The 19,024-nt window shown below is 36.8% G+C and overlaps 1 protein-coding gene across 1 annotated transcript in view; it reads left to right on the top strand.

Annotated features, from left to right (window-relative positions):
• Positions 1-220: 220 nt before the first annotated feature.
• Positions 221-19,024, top strand: part of boss (G protein coupled receptor bride of sevenless) — a 32,275-nt gene continuing 13,471 nt past the window's right edge. The window contains exons 1-2 of the mRNA XM_090381312.1: positions 221-412; positions 13,410-13,690. Of these exons, the coding sequence (XP_090237438.1) occupies positions 13,423-13,690 (268 nt within the window). The 5' untranslated portion in view covers positions 221-412; positions 13,410-13,422. The remainder of the gene's footprint in view (positions 413-13,409; positions 13,691-19,024) is intronic.

Genomic DNA, 19,024 nt, shown 5'->3' with positions numbered 1-19,024 from the left:
ACACCTTAAAAAAAATCTGTAGTTGTAAGCCATCTTGACCAATGAAAATGACCGTTATCTTAATTTGGCCTAACGGCTCCAGAGGATAAAGACAGTCAACCATCACCTTGATGCATGACGTCACACAAACACACACTGAAGCACATGTATCCGTTCGCTGGCCACGCGACTGCACGTGCCCGAACCCCACAAACGTAGCAGCTGCAAGGAGGAGCAGATGTTCAACGGGAATTTCTATTGTGCCGTGTTGCTGTATGAAAAGTAGTCCTAACTGACAGCTATTCGGGCGTGCGGTTGCCTCTACTCGAGTAGTTGAACAGAAACCTTGGAAGAAGCGGAAAATGAGGAAGCTCTTTGAAGTTTTGTGAACGCATTACTGAAGCTAGACAGAAAAACAAGGAGACTCTTACGAGTAAGTATTTTTGAAAGTTTCATTTCTATATCTATGAATATATTTGCATTTGTTACTGTTTCAATCTATGTTTTTTATACGTAAATCTGACTACAGATTTTAATATTTCGCGAAGGCAATCAAATATATAAAGGAATACAAACAGTTCTCGTATTTCTTCACATATTTTATTGTCTTTTTGTATTTCTTTCTTATCTTAGCAAAGACGTGCTCTCTTTGATCATAAGAATATACAACAACAATAAACAATGTTCAATGAAATATAAAATTCGCGTTTTCTTACTTTCGACTGCCGAGTAAACTTTCTCCCAGCCTCTGATTCTAGCCAGTTGAGAAATGTTCTAATTAAGAATGAGATTTAAACCATGCATGAAAAAGTTTTCTTATATAAATGCTAGTTAGAGTCAGGGGTTAGTTGGAGCTTCCATAACATTTTGGTTTTGAGCCACAAATGAACATGTAAGTCCACATTCAGGCCAAGGCTAAAATTAATCACCATAAGGTACTAACAGTATTTAAGCAAGTTTTCATTGTCAATGTTCATTGCATTCTTGATCCATCGGAAAACTGCAGGCTGAACCACTTAGCGTGTTCAAATCCACGTGGTTCCACGAAATACGGCAATGTTCTTGTCTCGACCTTGTAACTTCCGCTCACCCTACAAATTCGTCCCGGAGTACAGACAGAAAAGTTCTTTATCAACATTAAAGAATGGTTATGAAATTATCATTCAATATTAATTTAGCAGTTAGAGGAGACTGCTGATGCATTTGCAGTCTCATCTCAACTGAATGAAATTTAGCGTAATTCGACTTATCAAGAATGAAACATTATTTTATAGACAGTTGTCTGAAATTCTAGCATAACTATTTATCTTCAAAAGAGTTCATCATGAATGTGCTACGTTACTTAATGGTTCAGGTTCCATTCCACTTATTAGAAGGTTACATATCAGAAGTTCATATAAGTGTTCACACACATGAAAACTTCGTTCAAATTATGTTATTAGTATCCATCATAAATAGGACCGATTATTTTTTAAGCTGTTGCCACTCAAGTATTCTAGAAATTTGACAACACTTTGGCAGCATCAAAGACTCAATACCATATTGCTTCTTTAATGTATCTAAGCACACTCTGCTGTATTTCTTAGTGTGACAATTCGGATTGTTAATGAGGATGCTTATCATAAAGCTTCAATGTGATTCTAGATTTATTTTCGTTGTGGTAATAACTGATCACAGATTTAAGTGTTTTCAAGTAAGGAATTCCCTTTCATTTTTCAAAAATTGTGTTACATATACCACATGGAAGATACGAAAATACCATTCAACACCATTTAATCATTTTTTTGCACTGCTTACAGTGCAAAAAATGATTAAAAGTTACTATAAGAATTGAGGCGGTTGTTGCAGGATTTGTGTTTTTCGACAATTCTGAATTAGAGAACTGAAAGAGATTTTTTATTTTCTGTAAGTCTCTCATTTTTGAGGTTTCATTGTAAAAGCGTACTTTAACTTCTCGACTGAAATTCAAAATATTAAAATATTTCTTTACGTTTAAAATCCAAGTAACTGATCTATTTGGAAACAGAAAACTCGAGATATCCCATCTTCATAAATAAGCTAACAATTTCTTACTAACTCACTGGATTCCCTTCACACAAACACGTTCAGTCTTTGCGGCATTTAAATATTTTCACGGGCTTCTGAATTGGCATTTGTAATTCCACTTTTTTATTCAAAACCAGTCCGAACACGTACATCAATTGGCCAAAATCCCACTGAGCTAATTTTCCTTCTACTTTTATTCCCTCCATTTTTTTTTTAGAACACTCTTTCTCTACATCCTGAAAATAACGACATACATAAATTCAAGTTTAGTGTCAGCATGTTTCTTTCTGCTTCTCAACCCGCCCTCGAAACATGAAGGCTTCGATCACCTTCTGTGTTTGAAATCATCATAAAAATAATAACTTAATCTCTTTTACCTAGTTGATTTGAAGATTTCAAAGTCCTAGGTAAGGCAGTGCTTGAGGCCCCTTTCAATCTCCTAAAATATAGGGTGAGCCAACGGACTATACACTTGAAATTTTTATGATATTTTACTTTATTCATTATAAAATAAACCAAGAACATTACATGTATATAAGATATTTATACACTCTTATGTCTTACTGTGTTTAAAGTGTCCATCGTCTATTTATTAAATTAATAAAAATAAACTAAATAAAGCAAAATATCATGAAAATTTCAAATGAGTCCTGACTTTTTGTCCCGCTGGTTTCACTATTAATTTACTTTAATTTTTATATTGTTTCTGAGATCTCCAGAAATAAGATAATGAACGCAAATGGAAGGGGAGGCTAGAAGTGATTTCTGTAGCTATGGCATGTGTGCATAGTCATGCTCATTAGAATGGGATTATTTAGTTTATTAAGAAACTGAAGTTTCGCTTAAATAAAGGTCTTTCTTGGTAATCCTGAATTCATAGGAAATTGGGTATCAAGTAAGACATTCCTTGCTCTTTTATCAGGGGGCAACGAACCGCACGAATAGTACGCTGCCTAAGCTAGCTGCTTCACTGAAGTATATCCATCCATTTCCTTATAATTTAGAGCGTCTAGGAACCAGGTAATTGCGGGGTGACCTGATCGAGATGTTTAAAGCTTTTAAATGGTTGGGAAAGCTAAATGGTAAGGGCAACTTTATACATTGTCATGTGACGTGCAGAAAGAGGCATAAATTTAAATCGAGAAGGATAATTGGAAAATAATGTCCAAAATTTTGTCTTTAGTCAAAGTGTGATCGATTTCATTACTCTTCTCGAGGTTGTGAGTTTATCTATATTTAAGGAGGAATTTGATAAATACTTGAAAGAAACAGATAAATGAAGTGAGGGAATGATACAACCGAGTTATTTCGAATGAAACGAGTTAGGAAGTTTGTTGCTTCGATCAGAACATCCACCCAATGGCGGGTTTAAATGTAAGTGGTAGTTTTGAGCAGTCTCATAATTTATGGTTCCTCAAAATTGAAATGAGAAATTCGCTTAGAATGTTTTATAAGTTTCTGATTTATTAAAAAACAAAAACAAAAAAAAATCTACACTGGGCATGTAAAATGTAGCTGGAACTTGTACTTGGAATAGTGACCGTTGGATACGGTGATAGTCTTGTATTCTCTTCACTTTGTGAATTCCTCTGACTCTGTGGTCAACATTCTAGTCCTCCCGGAGTATAAACAGAAAATTTATTTCATTTTTTTATTCATAGAAATAACATACACAAGCCACCGCTACTCCAAAGTCTCGACGCAATGAAAAAGTCGAGCAAGATGAAAATTTGACATTAGGATTAATGATTAAGTACAATAAAAAAAAAAAATAGTTTATACAGATACTGATTTTGTATGAGATGCTAGTGAGGTCTTCCAACAGTATGGGTGCGCCGTTAGGTTAAGATGGCATTAAACGGGTACCTTTTTTTCTTGCAGAGAAAGAAAGAATATAATCATGCACTTTAATACCACGTAGACCCAAAAATGACCTCTTAGGTCCCTAAATGTTGTGTTGGCCTCTTAGGCCAACACAGAATCCCATGATTGGTAGCAAGAGATTCTCAAATTCGGTTTTACAAGTAAACTTTCTTGGCAAGCGACAGTGTATCTCAGAGATAAAAATTCTAGGGTTCGAATTCAGCTGATGGCTTATAGAATTTTGCTAAGGGTTTTCATCAGGTGCTGAGTTTGCGAGTGGGTTGTTTCAGAAATTTGCCGAAGCAGCTAACTCAAAAAACACCAATTCCATATCTTGCACAAAGAGAAATCAATCTTTGGAAAACGTCAGCAAAACATACTAGTTTATTATAATTTGAATTGCACTAAAATAAATTCAGTCATTCCCTCAATTTTGTCACAGTGGTCTGGCAGGCCCACTTTTTCTCCCAACCGCTAACAGCGCAACATCAGTTATGCGAGATGCTGGTTTATCCCAAGACTGACGGAAGCTGACAGAGGCCGTGTAACGTACAGCAGGCAAGGTCATGTAACATTGAATCGGGAAGGAAGGGGGATTTCATAAAAAAAAAAAAAAAATATATATATATATACAGTATATATATTACGCCATAGTTAACCCATAAAATTATAAAGTAGATACACCGATATTATATAATATATAAATATTATGTATATATATATATGTTAAAGAAAAGCCAAATGAAAGGAAATTTAATTTGGAATGAATTAATATGGGATATGAATAACGCTAATTAATCCACGAGAACTGTTTTCAAGCGAATTTTATTGTGTATAAATTTTTTTATTATTATTATTTATTGTACTAGGCGGTCCCAGCCAATTTTCCTGGCAACCCCGTCACCTATGTACGGATAAGTACAGCCTTAGAGCCACTAATTAATACCCACTTCATTATAAGACATTGAGAAAAGTCGCTGCAATACTTTATATTTTACTGTATAAAGTCTTGCAATAAAACTCCCACACAATAGCAGTACAGTACTTAATAATTGGCGACGTTTCTGGATTCCATGTTGAATCTGGTCATCAAGCCTAATCACGAATGACTGAAATCTGGGGTTAACTGTACAAAGTAGCAGATTGTCTTCTCCAAGTATTTAACCCCAAGGGCTTACATCTTGTGAGTATGGGCTTGGCACACACAGGATCCTGAGCTGGATATCATCATTCTTCTCTTTCTTGGTGATTCCCTTTTACTTTTGACCCTCTCTCTCTCTCCGGGTAACTCGGGAATTTTTCTTTTTTTTATTTGGCTGGTGCAGCATAAGCCTTAGGCTTCCTTGCACCATGTAGATAATAATAATAATATTTCGAAACGACGTGCTGTTCTTGCCCCTCCATCGTGTTCTGCTCCGGAGGAGAAGAGATTCCGTTAAGCACATCAAAGGGATCTCACATCGTTCAACGATGGTCGAACACTGGGCACTAGCATCAGTTCTTGGCATTGTTTACCGAGAATCAACTGGCAAGCGATTCTAAATCATTCTGCTTAACGACCTTGAATTCTAGTGAAATGGTCTAACAGGTGTCTGAAGTTGTCTTACATTATGCACGTCCGTAATTTGTACCCACTCGTGACAGAGGACAAATGCTCCACGAGGAATCATCAATTCTCATATTGCTGCAAGCACATTTAGGGGGTCAATGTGTTAAGTATTTGTTTTTTTAAATTGCTATACACTCCAAATTAATTTATTAAATCCTTTACTACATCTTTCTAACTTTACATAAAGACGGTGCAAAAGAATGCATAGCGATACTATTCATCACGGCCTGACTATATCTTACCCACCCCTATATTGACGGCACTTCAAGCGTTCGCTCATCACCGTAAGTGTATTATGACTGTAGAAGAGTTAGTTGGCCGATATGCATGTTGTGCGGGCTGAAAACCCGTAATAGCTCATGGGGATAACCCTAGGCCCCTCCTCCTGAGATCGGCTAGCTGCAGCCTAAAATGAAAAGCATTGTAGAAATTCCTCCAGTCGTAGATGGGAATCGAACCCACAACTCTCCGAACACGTAGGAGACGGCGATGTATCGTGCCACTAGGCTGCTACAAAGGCCCTCTTGTGTCTTACGCAGGGTGGTTCCTAAACTCTAGTTCAAGTCAGCTGCCACAGAGGGCCTGTCAATCTTCATAAAATATATTTTATACAAAAATAACTCGCGACCTAATAACCTATGTTAATATATCTTTTAAAATAAGTAAAAATACAAATGTGTAAGCTATGTATTGGCTATTTTAAATTAGAATTATAAAATAGTTTTGATCTTTTCGAAATTGCAGTTTAAACCTTTAGAACGAAGTGCAATGGTCGTATTGTTCTCAGCAGAATAAACTTGTTTCCACGGGATATTGTACTACTATTCAATCCACATGACACCACGAAATACGATAATATTCCTCTGATTGTATAACCGTCTAGGAGTATGAACAGAAATTCTATTTATTATTAAACAGCATCACCGAAAGGTTAATCTGCCATTTGTTTGAAAGACGAGTCATTGCTATGGACCTAGGTTATTATTAGTAGTGACAAATGATACAAAAAAAGCAAGCTTATACAGCAAAAAAAAAAGCGGATTCCTCATTGTCACTAGAATGGGCTGATGACAATTCCATGACAAAAAGCTGAAAACGAAATTGTTCTTCGTGAACTGTCATGAGATACTGCATGTGAAGTTGAATTTCGAAGTTATATTAGTGTCATATAGTTCGAATAAATGGCAGGGCATCTTCGACATCGCATGGCGAACAAGCAAGAAAAACTTATTCCGTTACTAAGTAGATTTAATCTTCCTCTCCCCGGGAAAGAACACCTGTGATCTGATAATTTGCTTTGCTTTAATGCATTTTATAACTTATAATTTAACGCACCCTTAAAATTTTTAATTTTCTGACAACTCAATCGGCTTTACTTTTATATTTAAAACCATACATTTTTTAGCGTCTTAAGTTTTCTCATTTAAATTGTTTAAATATGTTATCTATATACAGGCAGTTCTCGCTTTACGCGTTCCCGGGTTTAGGAGTTTTTTTTTTTTTTCCAAGTATCAACAAATCGAAAATATGAACATTAATTGCAAAAAATGAATGTTAAACATTCATAAATACCGCATTTCAAACCACGCGCGTAGCTATGCTATACAGTGTATCCCGCTTTATGATATTAATCCGTTACCATGGTATCGCGAAAATATCGTAATGTGAACCCAATAACACATTGTTTTCTGTAATTCATTCCACGACCTCGCAAGTTCAAATTTTTGCTATGTAACTCCCTAAAAGATCATTTTTATAGTGTAAATTGTATTAGTTACCAATTCAAATCATTAAACGCACTACACTTTCATCGTTATCATATATTTAAGGCAATGGTCAGGCCACACCTAGAGTACTGTATACAGGTCTGGAGGCCTCATTTCAAGAAGGATGTAGAGCTGCTGGAACGAGTACAGAGAAGGGCAACAAGATTAGTGAATGGAACAAAGGGGTGCTCTTACGAAGAAAGGCTTAAGTTTTGCAAATTACAGTGTCTGGAGACTAGGCACCAGCGAGGTGATCTGATAGAGGTGTATAAAGCCTTGAATGGTTTAAGCATGCTCAATGCTGATGGGATTCTTCCTCTAGCTCAGAAAAATCACCTGAGAGGGCATAAATTCAAATTGAGGAAAGACAGATGTAGGATAGACGTGCGGAAATTTGCCTTTAGCCAGCGGTAGTTGGTTGGTGGAACAGACTTCCATCCCTTGTGGTGGAGGTTGATAGCCTAAATAAGTTTAAGGCTCAGCTGGACAGGTATTTTAAACGAACAGAGGGGTGAAGTGGAAATGGGTTTTTTTTTTTTTTTTTGGCTGATGCTGCATAAGCTTGCTTTCTTGCATCAAATGCCTCTACTAATGCTAATGCTAATGCTAATTATAAGAACCAATTTTGAACAGCTTTGCGATATTTTTCTAAAGCACGTTTCTGGAAGTCACGACTAGAACAATAAACACAATTTGCACTTTCCGGTTTATTGGGCTTTTCTGTTACTGCAAGCAATTATAAACGGGTAGTGAACTCGATGTCACTGCATTTGTGAAAATACCGATAGCTGAATTGTGTGAGTTTTTACGTTATTATGGTGAAATGTGTTTGCCCTTTACTGAAATCCTCAATCGTATAAAAATAAATACATTTTCAGAATCTTCTCTTCATTCCTTTTTTTTTTTTTTTTAAGCTTCGTAAACTTGTTACTCCGCGCAAATCGTGTTAGTTGCAATTTGTGCGTTCCGTTAAAAAATGCTTATGCATGCTACTGAAATTTATAAAGAAAACAGAAGATTATCTTGGATATAAATTGAAGCATTTCTGAAGAAGACGACTCCTTGTGCCGAGCCAATAATGAGTGATCAACGAGTGTGCTTATTTAGCATTTAGTCGATGATGATGAAGAATAAACATTCCTTAACATTTGTAAGTCATAATTTCTCTATTATTATAATTTGATTGATTTTACAGGCTACTTTTCATTTCTTTGGATAAATCAATCATTGTTTAAACATAAACTAATTAGCTAACTAATTTCATTGTTGATAACATAACCCCTATTTTTAACATTAAGTCTATGGGAAATAAATTCCCGCTTTAAGAGTTTTCGCTTTACGAGCGCGCTCAAGGAACGAATTAACTCGTAAAGTCGAAAACTTCCTGTATTGTATTTGAATGCATGACTTTGCACATAGTTATGGAGTATCGCTTATATGTGCTCTATAATAAATAAATATGGCCCAGTACATGATTTTAACATATTCTAACAAGTTTGGTTAAGATAACCAGTGCATAAACCCGATCAGTTCATAGCGGAATATTTTGCGAGTCGCTCATTTGAAATCTCTGCTAAAGACTATGGGATGTATGCGGTTCTATTGAAACATTATCTTTGATCCAGATTGATTTCACTTCACTACTGCTTGTTCCTGGTTTATGAAATATGAGAATCTCCACACAGTTGGTCAATGTGAGCCAAGAACTACGCTTAGAAATTCCGGACTTTACGATGTCCACACTGTGTGACCTAGATATGGTGGTTAGATCAAGTTACTTCGTTAGAATATCTCTACTGTCTTCTTACGCTTCGTCTGGAGTTGCGCTTTAACACATCATGCTGCTTTTGCCAATCTCCCAGCGTATCACTATCATCTCATTAAGAACGTTGAAGGTTATAAAAGAAATTGTCGCACAACTAGAGAACCTTTCTTCTTCTATTTCGCATATATTCTCTTTTAATTTTCCTTATTATTTTTTATTTTTTTGCTTAATAATTCACTTAAACAGACGACAGAATTAACTCATTTTAACAGTGCATCTAGTGAACACATACTTATAATGAGAAAATTACGGATTCCTACACTGTATCAGATATATGCTCTAACAAAATATTAGAGAACTGAACAATCCGATATGCATTCTCCTCATGCCCACTCTAAATGGAATAGCCCATCATTATAGAATTTTTATGGAAATATTCGCGAATTCACAAGATTGCTGCAATGAGATCGTGGCTAATGTCATGATTTAATTTACAGTTGGAATTAATTTTTTTATATTGCACACTCCACCAATGGTCTATAATCAGTGACTATTTTCGGAAAATCTTCAGTAAAACAACTACATGGCTGCCCGAGAGTACTCCATTGTCCTCATTGTGGGGAATGTACCCCACGATGGGGAACCAACGGCTTCGTCCCATGATGTAAGCAAAAGTTGAAAGGCGACACTGTGTAACATTACGAATACCCATAATATCCAGGACCTAAGGTTGGAAATTAAAGACAGTTTTACTGCAGCTCTCCACAAGCCAGCCTATCATGTCCTGTGTTCATTTTAGGTGGTATCGTGAAGGGCAACAGTGGTCACTAGAGAAATGAAAACGCATATGGCTGTAGAGGAAGATTCACGAAGAAGTGGATCCAGAGTGACTTGTATCCATTCCTCCTCTTTCCCCGTCCAGTCTCTATTATTGATAGCGTTTTGTTTCACGTTTTAGTGGCATGGTACTGGTCCTTTTATCATCTTTGAAGGTTCTGTGAACCCTTGAGCGTACCCAAATAATGTGCGGACCTGGTTCTTTGTGCATTTTTGTGTCCATACGAGGAAGGAATGTTCCAGGATGATAATTCCACTGTACATAGGACAAGGATTGCACGGAATAATTTGAAAAACATTGTAATACATGCGGCCACTTCTTTGATCCCTCCCCGAATCATAGGACTCCAGTCCAGCTAAGAACCAATAAGATCATTTGGAAAGACGAATCAGAGAGAAAGATAACAACTGACAGTGAGGTGGGTGAAAAGGGTTGTTCATCATGTTTGTAAATTGCATGTTTACATATATGATAAAGCCTATAATATTTCATTATGCCTTCACAGGAACCCAATTATAGATTTTTTAAACAGGTGTGGAAGAACAGCAATCGTAGTCATTCTGGCAGCGAGGATGACGAATATGAAATGACATCACTAGGATACATGTGTAACTACCACTGTTGTCTTCGTCTTGAAATGAGGGCTCGATATTAACTGCATTTTCTTAAAGGAGAAATTGTTGCACAATCCATATTTTGTTGGGACAGTATATATAACAATGAGTGGTCATCAAGATTAATTATGAAATAGCAGAAGGAAAAAATACAGAAAGTACCAACTTTACTAAACTTTATATTTGCCGTTTGTGTGACTTAAATTTATAATAAAGGATAAATGGAAGGCAGTTAGCATGGGCTTCCATTCATCCCTATTAATAACATATATTAACAAGAAGTGACTGCTGAATATAAAGCTCTGTGTACAGTGTGCGCATTCTGTATACAGAGCTTATACCACACCACGGCTGATGTAAACGAACTGCCTCCCACAGAAACTTCATCACAAAAGTTAAGGCTGGGAGGAATTGGCCTCTGTATAAGTAAAAAAAGGATTGTCTGTATTTTTCAAAAGTTAATACAAGAATGAGCGCTATGCTTGTGAACACACGGAATGACTTTTTTTTTTTTTTTAATTTTTAGCATAGCAAAATCTTCTTTGTCATTCTTAGATTTTTACATTAACTTTAGATCTATTAAATGTTAAAATTTCTTACTAAAACTCCGCTTAAAAATGATATAGTAAGAACTGAACAATGTTCTCAAATGCGTGCCTCTGTGAATATTAAACTTATGTTTTGAAAACGTGGCCGTTTGAGGGAAATAGGATTGGAGAGTATTTAATAATTTAGTTTTGAGTTTCGTCACACGGCATTTAAGAACCAGATATGCGAAAGACATTATTGCACAGTCCAGCCCCTGCAACCCCAGGAGTTTCTGGTTATGCCTCTTAAGAGTTTTCAATATATTAACCAGGGAATATTGAACTGCTGATGTTAAGTTAGAAGATAAAAATTTAATCTTCTAAAATTATTCACCGGTTCTTCACCAATAAACACTTTCTTAATGTTCCAAAGACTAATATGCCCTTTACATATACATGAGGTTTGGTTTCAACTTCGGTTTACAGAAGATAATCATGCCTTTTCCAAATGGTTTATACCAGAAGTTAGTGGCATAATATATATATATATATATATGAGCACATTGCGCCTCATACAAAGAACCTTGATCAGGGACTTGTTTAAGGATGATCACGTTGTAAGTCAAACTTTTTCAAGCTCGTTTGGTCCTTATTGACCACTCACTCCGAACCTCTGTAATTTTCAATGAGACGGTTAATCCTAATGATGTGTACCGGTTAGCCGATATAAAGTAAGCAAAAAGTGTACCATATAACATAACAACAGAACTGCTTCTCATACTCTCAATTTTGCATAAACGTTAATAGAGTTATGGAGAAAAATTACTCGCTAGCTGTCACCTATCGTAGTTTAATCGCGCTAAGCAGTTTGAACTCTTTCCCTTTGAAATATCCAAGCGTAAATCATTTCAATAATTTCGTGCATTTGTTTTTGTGCTTGTTGATAACCAAAGCAATTGAGGGCTAGTTGTAATCGGATAGGGCGAGGGTTGTAAAGGTTTTCCTCCCCAAAACTCGGGTTTTTCATCCCGCAAAACACGCAAACCGACCAGAAAATACATGCAATTCACAGATAAACAATGCGTTTATAGCCTCAGTTGCTTTTGCGCAAAATAAATAATAACAACAACAAAAGAAAAAACACTTTACATACTATTAAGAGAACTAAGGTGTTACTTTGCGTTGCAGAATGAGTTATTGGAAGGGTGCCCAGATAGACCAAATTTTTGTCCTATCTGGGCACCCTTCCAAATTATTGTCCAAATAATAACTCGGTACAACCGTGGATTACAGCAATGCAAAGGCACAATGCATTGGACACTGCTCATCTAAAATAGAAGACCCTACGGCATACCTATTGGGATGAACTTTTTTTAAAATTTATTTATTAAAGAAAGTGGTCCGGCCAGCTTTCCTGGAAACCCCACCATCTATTGCAATACTGTACAGGCAATTTCTAGCATTGCATATACTACCACTAGTTAGTACCATTCCTGGCACATGGAGACGGCCAGGAATCGTCTGCCAGCGTACGCATAATACCAAAACAGCATTTATCCTCTGCCAGAGTGCTGATAACGTAATACACAGGATCAATATAATATACCCAATTTGGAGGATATCTCAGTTCATTAGTTAATATATCCATGAAACAGCTATTTCGCACTAAAGCTGATCATGAGTCTGATCTTCATTAGAGGATAAGTCTTTCTCACGAGGAAATATTTAACTGTTTCACTTCACCACAGACAGTCGATTTTGCATTCACTGCATAAAATCACACTCAGGATAAGTCAAGAACTTTGTAACCACAACAACATATGCAGCTGATGTACCCATCACACAATGTTGAAGCGTGTTTTGCATCTGAAAAACACCATTGCACTAGTGTTCATGTGCGGCCTCGCCATCATCGTGCCCACCATTCCCAGGGACCGCCTGTTCATATTACGTATTACGTAAAAGCATCTCTTTGGCCAGTGTATGGTTATCCGTGATAAATACTTGGTCTCTGTATGTATAAAACAGATTCATCACCCTTTTTATCTTTAAAATTCGTTATTTACTCACTCAGATGTGCAACAAATAAGTTAAACGAAAACCAGATAATATTTTGTCGGTATGAACACCTATTTATTATCTTCTTGATTAATATCGTTTGTACTTTATATTGTATTCTTTGCCCGGTATTTTTTCCCTTTTTTAATTGGTCAGTGTTCATTGAATTGTCAAATTCGTTACTAATTTTTCATAACTGTATTAACTGCATGCATTCTTATTAGACCTATTTCCCTGTTCTATTCTCCTTAATAAGTAAATAAATGTTCTTCCCAGTGAATCTAAACTGTGCACACAGTATTCCGAGACAAAATTATTTCATTAACTATCATTTTAATTTTCAGATCACTGCAAACGATGGCCACACTCCTACACTTGTCCAGCGAAGTTTGGATCATTGCCTCTGTTTGCGTGGTTGCCATGTCAACGGGTGAGCCGTGCACTCCTTCCGTTAGTCGAGCATACATTGATAGACCCGGAGACGCGATGCTAATTGGTTTATTCGACCTACACGAGGGAAGTCACTGCGACGTCATCCGGCCTAGTGGTGTAGAGCAAATGCACGTGGCCGCCTGGACGCTTCAGCAGCTGAACAGGGAAAACTACACCGGTGGTATGACAATGGGTGAGTAAATATAACATTAGTCACGTTTCCATGGTAACAGGTTAGTGTTTTGTGAAGTCGTAAAAATGCCAGCAATTTCTGTGTTCGTTTCCTTTCTTTCCTCCCCTTCCCCCTTTTTTAAATATGTTTCTAAGTACGTAGAGAGATTGCTACGAGGCGCTCAAGTGATAAACGATGCATCTTAAGTGAAAATTCGTAAACATCATCACTATTTCCCGGTCTTCGTTACCAGGCAATGGTTAAAATATCTGAAAATTTTACTTCAAGCTATTTTGGGAATTTTTTTCGCTTACGGCGGAATGCCACATCTCCAAAAAATAGAGATGAATTGCAATCTTACAATTAGTATTCAGACTCGAGGTTTCAATTTCTGTATTTGAACTTTTTAAATTTGATTGCAACAAAAAATGATAGACTATCAAACAAAACCAGAATGTCTATCAAACAAAACTTGATAGACAGATGTAGAATAGATGTGTGGAAATTTGCCTTTAGCCAGCAGGTAGTTGATTGCTGGAACAAACCTCCATCTGTCGTTGTGGACGTTGATTGCATAAATAAATTCAAGGAGGAACTGCACCAACTTTTAGAGGAAATGGGTGTGAAATTTTTGTTATTTTTTTTATTTTTTGGCTGGTGCTACATAAGCTCATACACTTGCTTTCTTGCATCACATGCCTCTACTACTACTACAAAACTGTGCTTAAATATTTCCAAATAGAAGAGGTTCTTCCGTTCCAGTAGCATGCTTGCTACATGCGAGTAGAAAGGTCAATACTGTAGTTCCATTCTCACTGATAAAACAGAAAAACGGCTTCTAGGGTTTTTTGTTAACCGGTGCAGGGGGGGGGGGCGTCTTCCACACCGAACATGCGGGAGAGAATTAAAAAAAAAAAAAAAAAACACGATACATTGGCCAATTGGTTTCTATATTCTTACTCATTAAAGCTTTAGTCACTACTGCCCCAAAGAGACACCAAAATAGGAATTATAATAAGTTTTTGCACAGCAGGCGCGAGTTCAGAATAGACCAGGACAAACTTTTCAAATTAGCAGCCAAATCAAAAAGTGAAATATTATTGCAGACTAATCTCAGAAGATATTGTACGTGAGTTGGCAAAACCTTGAATTGTTCACACAGCGATCAATACGATGTATTGATGTATTTAGATGTATTTAGTAGCGAAGCAAGACTCCAAGAGCTACCTAGGCTTCGCATATACACTTCAACTGCGCTTACGGAGAAGTGTGTTGCTGCATATTTGAAATGAGTGCTATTAGTCAGACAGCAGTTTCGGGGTTTATCAGCACCTCACTGGCAGGTAATCTGGCACAATTAGTGAAAGACCTGACAACCACCGAAAGCCTCAGTCGTACAAAAAAAAAATCATATTAGGGCCACCGATAATTATCTAATCTCCGTTCGCTCTATGTTTGTAAATTTCGTGTTCTCTGGTCGGTTTGCCTGTTTTGGGGGGACAAAAATTCGTAGTTTCCGGAGAAGAGTGGGGGAAACCTTGATATCCTCTCTTGAAACAGAATAAGGATGTGGATGGGTGAACTTTTTTTTTCTTTTTGGCCAAAAAATAATAAATAAGCTTGCATTCTTGCATCATTTTCAATAGAAATGTTTCGACATTCATCACGCAAGAAATCTTTTAAGCTTGTGAAGTCTGCCTCCATGATCGATTTCACACACGATTCTGCAAATCATCCCACAGATTGGAGACGACTTGGAGAGGCGTTTACGAAATGGAAGTTTAGATCGATGCCGTCCAGAGCCTTGATTAATCCCTCAATAGTTAGGTGTTGGTCGTGCTCTGAGCTGGTCATTCCAGTAGTGACAGGTTGTTTTCTTCAAATCAGGTCATCGTATATTGCATTTTAATTTTATGGAACCGAGAATTGCCATGTTGAAACATGCATAGCATTTCACTGAAAAATTCCATCATCGTAGGAAATGAAACATTGTCTAGCATATCACGGTAGGGAAAAACATTCACTGTACCTTCTATAAAAATCAACGATCCAATGCCATGAAAGGCATCGCGCGCCACTTTATATCATATTTGTACCATAATAGCATAGACTACATTGAAAAAGTCACTAGTTCACAGTAGGGACGAAACAGTCCGTATGGAAGCACCCCTCGCTCTTGCTGCTGCTGCTGCTGTAGTAGGGTTTTAGAAGCGCCAGCGACCAATTGCTCTGTATACACTGTCTGAAAATTGCGTATGTTCTGCAGTCGATTTTGCTGAATGAAAAACCCGAGTTTCCGGGACGAAAAACCATGCTCCCTTCGCCTAAGACCGACTAACTCAACCATGTTGTGAAACAGGCCCATAAAAATTCCTCCTGTCACCAATGGAACTCCAACTCAGGTCTCTTCCACCCGGTTTGGGGAGGACGGCGATTCTATCAACTGTGTTACCCATGAGGGAGGGACTCTCGCTCTCGCCAGACCCAGATTAAAAATACAAAAAGTGATTCATCACTCCAGAGAAGGCATTTCCACTACTCCAAAATCCAATTTTTGCAAGGGCGGGCGTAACCATCGTTGAACCTTTATGACCATTCATTTCTGCGCTACAACTCATCCATGAAAACCATCCCGATGCAATGCACTGCGTACGGTAATCACGTTGACCGTCTCTAAGCTTGTTTTCTGGCAACATATTTGTCCGTTTTTTATTATTATTTTTTTTTAATCAAAATATGCAGTCGGTCACTTTGCAATTCAACTGTCGTCTTCCATTTCCGTATGATGTTCTATACAGCGAATTTTGCGACTTGCGCCACTTGGCATTCCTGCTGAAATGAATGAGGAACGTTCCGTAGTCTATTTTACGCCCATTCTCTATTATAAGCCCCCCCCCCTCCCCTTCCCTACATCATTAGCACAGTTGATATTTTAGCTCTCTCGTCTTCGGAAGCAGTTTTTTACATTTGAAGTGTAAGTCAACTCGTGGGTGATTTGCTTCGCAATAGCAGCCTGATGCATTTTGTATCCAACTTGGTTTTCTCGGTTATATACACAACTAAGTATTTTGCCCATTACTGTAACATTATATGTACTGTAATGTTTCCGTTCTGACATTCACTATAAAAGCACCGAATCCTGTATCTCCGGCTAGTAATAACAATAAATAAATAAATTTTCTGTTTATACTCCAGGACGACCACACGGTCAGAGGAAATCCAAGTTTCTAGAAGAGGAACTTGGGGTTTTTTGTTCCTCAACAGGCGAATCGATCACAGAATACACACGTCAGACAGACAAAACATTTCGGAGGCTGCAATGGGCCCGATCATGGTCTGGCCTGTGTGTATGGTTTGCCGCACCTACCATCCATAAAACACGATTCATTTGTTCATTTTTATTTCTATATTTTGCTATCTGTTAATTTTAATAATTATATATTTTTCTCATCAAGACTTTAGGAAATAGTTAAGCCTGTTAGTTTTGTCCAAGGCAGTAGTGTTTGCCAGCTTAAAACGTTTTGAACAAAACATCAACTAGCGGTTGTTAATTTCAAATTTTCATTAATCGAAAATTTTCAAGACATACAGAGCTTTTGACACCCCGTATGAAAATTAGGAGTTGTTTTTTTTTTTTTTTTTGATAGTTGTTGGCGCATCGGCTTCTATGGCCATATTGCACCTCCCAAGGTTTTTTTTGCAGTACTTTGATCCAAGCCCGAGGCGGGAATCGAACCCGCGACCTTGGGTTACCGGGCAGGTACTTTACCCACTCGGCTAGCCCGGTCGGCTTAGGAGTTGTGATGTATTTCATCATGATGTGTTTTATGTGCTTCATCTAAAGCCAGCAAGTAAAAATTAAACTCAAAACATTTTGGTCCAACTACGTTTCCGTTACTATCTCAATTCGAGTCATTGTTCTACGTCGCAACCAAATATTTTTGGACATTTTTTATTTATAATTTATTTTTGCTTTTTACTGGGACAGATATCAGTACCAAACATTGTTTTATAAATTTACCATCTGAGGATGGTAATTAACTGGGCTGCAGGGTGTTCGTGGGGGTTTGGCTTTAAGAAGAAATCCTGGCTTTTTCGAACACGTACACCTAATGTTGGATTCAGACAGTTTTTCATTTTCCTTATAAAAAAATACAATGAAAATTTCGAATAGACATATTTGTGGGTCGAAAGCATTTAAAAGCCAGTTCAATTTTTTTTAGCAAATATCGTTCAAACTTAGCTTCAGAGTTATGCGAAGGACTCAAGTCCAAATTTTAACATAAAGAGACCATAAAAAATTAAATGTTAGAATATGAATAAAGAAACGAAATTAATTAAAATTATTGCTTGTGTTAGTGTGTCACTAAAAATTATAAAAATTGCTAATGTCCAATTTTGACACAACATCAGTAACGTGGATGATGCAAATCTCATGAAACCTTGAAAAGATGCTCATGTGGTTTTACAAGACTGAGATTTTTCTGATATTGATGGAAATGATCTACTCGAGGAATTGAAACTGTTTTGAAATATTGTGTAGTAGAAGAAGGATGTTTAACAACCTGTGTAGAGTATTAAGATTAATAACTTCAGTAACTCCAGTCTTCAACTGAACTGTCGTTCAGCTGAAGACTGGAGTTACTGAAGTCTTAAAAATTAAAAACTAATTAAATATCGTTTGCTTTCAACGAACAGCCAGGATTACCTGTGCTCTCAACACCATCTATAGAAAACATGTTATCAAAAGAAAAATCATTTCCCGAATATTATAGAAAATCTGGCTTGAAAAAAAAAAAAAAAAAAAAGAATTTGACGGATTACTTGTTAATGGTTATTTGTACTTGACATCTTGTAGTTAAACTAATAATTTTAAGATGTCAATGTCAACGTTTTGAAAATAATTAAATAAATAACTTTCGGGCACGTACTGAAGCATCTATCAATCTCCACAAGTGGTTGGCCGATTCACGTTTTATCTAAAATAATATAAACGAGCATTTTTCCTTAACTTTTGCACATGAGTATATCCTTTTTTTTTTTCATAAAATAATTAATTTTTTTTTATTTTTTCCTCAAATAAACTACATGTTTAGTTTATTAAACATCATTGGGTGAGGATGGGTTTGTTTTGCTTTAGTAACTTTATAAATTCCCTGAAAAGGATTAATTTTTGCCGGATATAACCATTAATTTTACCTGTATCCGGTCTAACACTTCCAGGTACCATGCACGCTCTGTTATATTCATCAGAATAAAAATCTTGCCTTCAACATATCGGCCATCTGTCACTGATTCTTCAACCGAAGCCTCTTGATTTCCTTTTTTTTTTTTTTTTTTCCTTCCTCTTTTTTT

The sequence above is a fragment of the Mastigoproctus giganteus genome, chromosome 9 (genome assembly GCF_048544385.1).
Source record: "Mastigoproctus giganteus isolate SK-2022 chromosome 9, ASM4854438v1, whole genome shotgun sequence".
Lineage (NCBI taxonomy): Eukaryota > Metazoa > Arthropoda > Arachnida > Uropygi > Thelyphonidae > Mastigoproctus > Mastigoproctus giganteus.
Note: the sequence above shows the minus strand (reverse complement) of the source record. Positions and strands in the feature narration are given on the sequence as shown.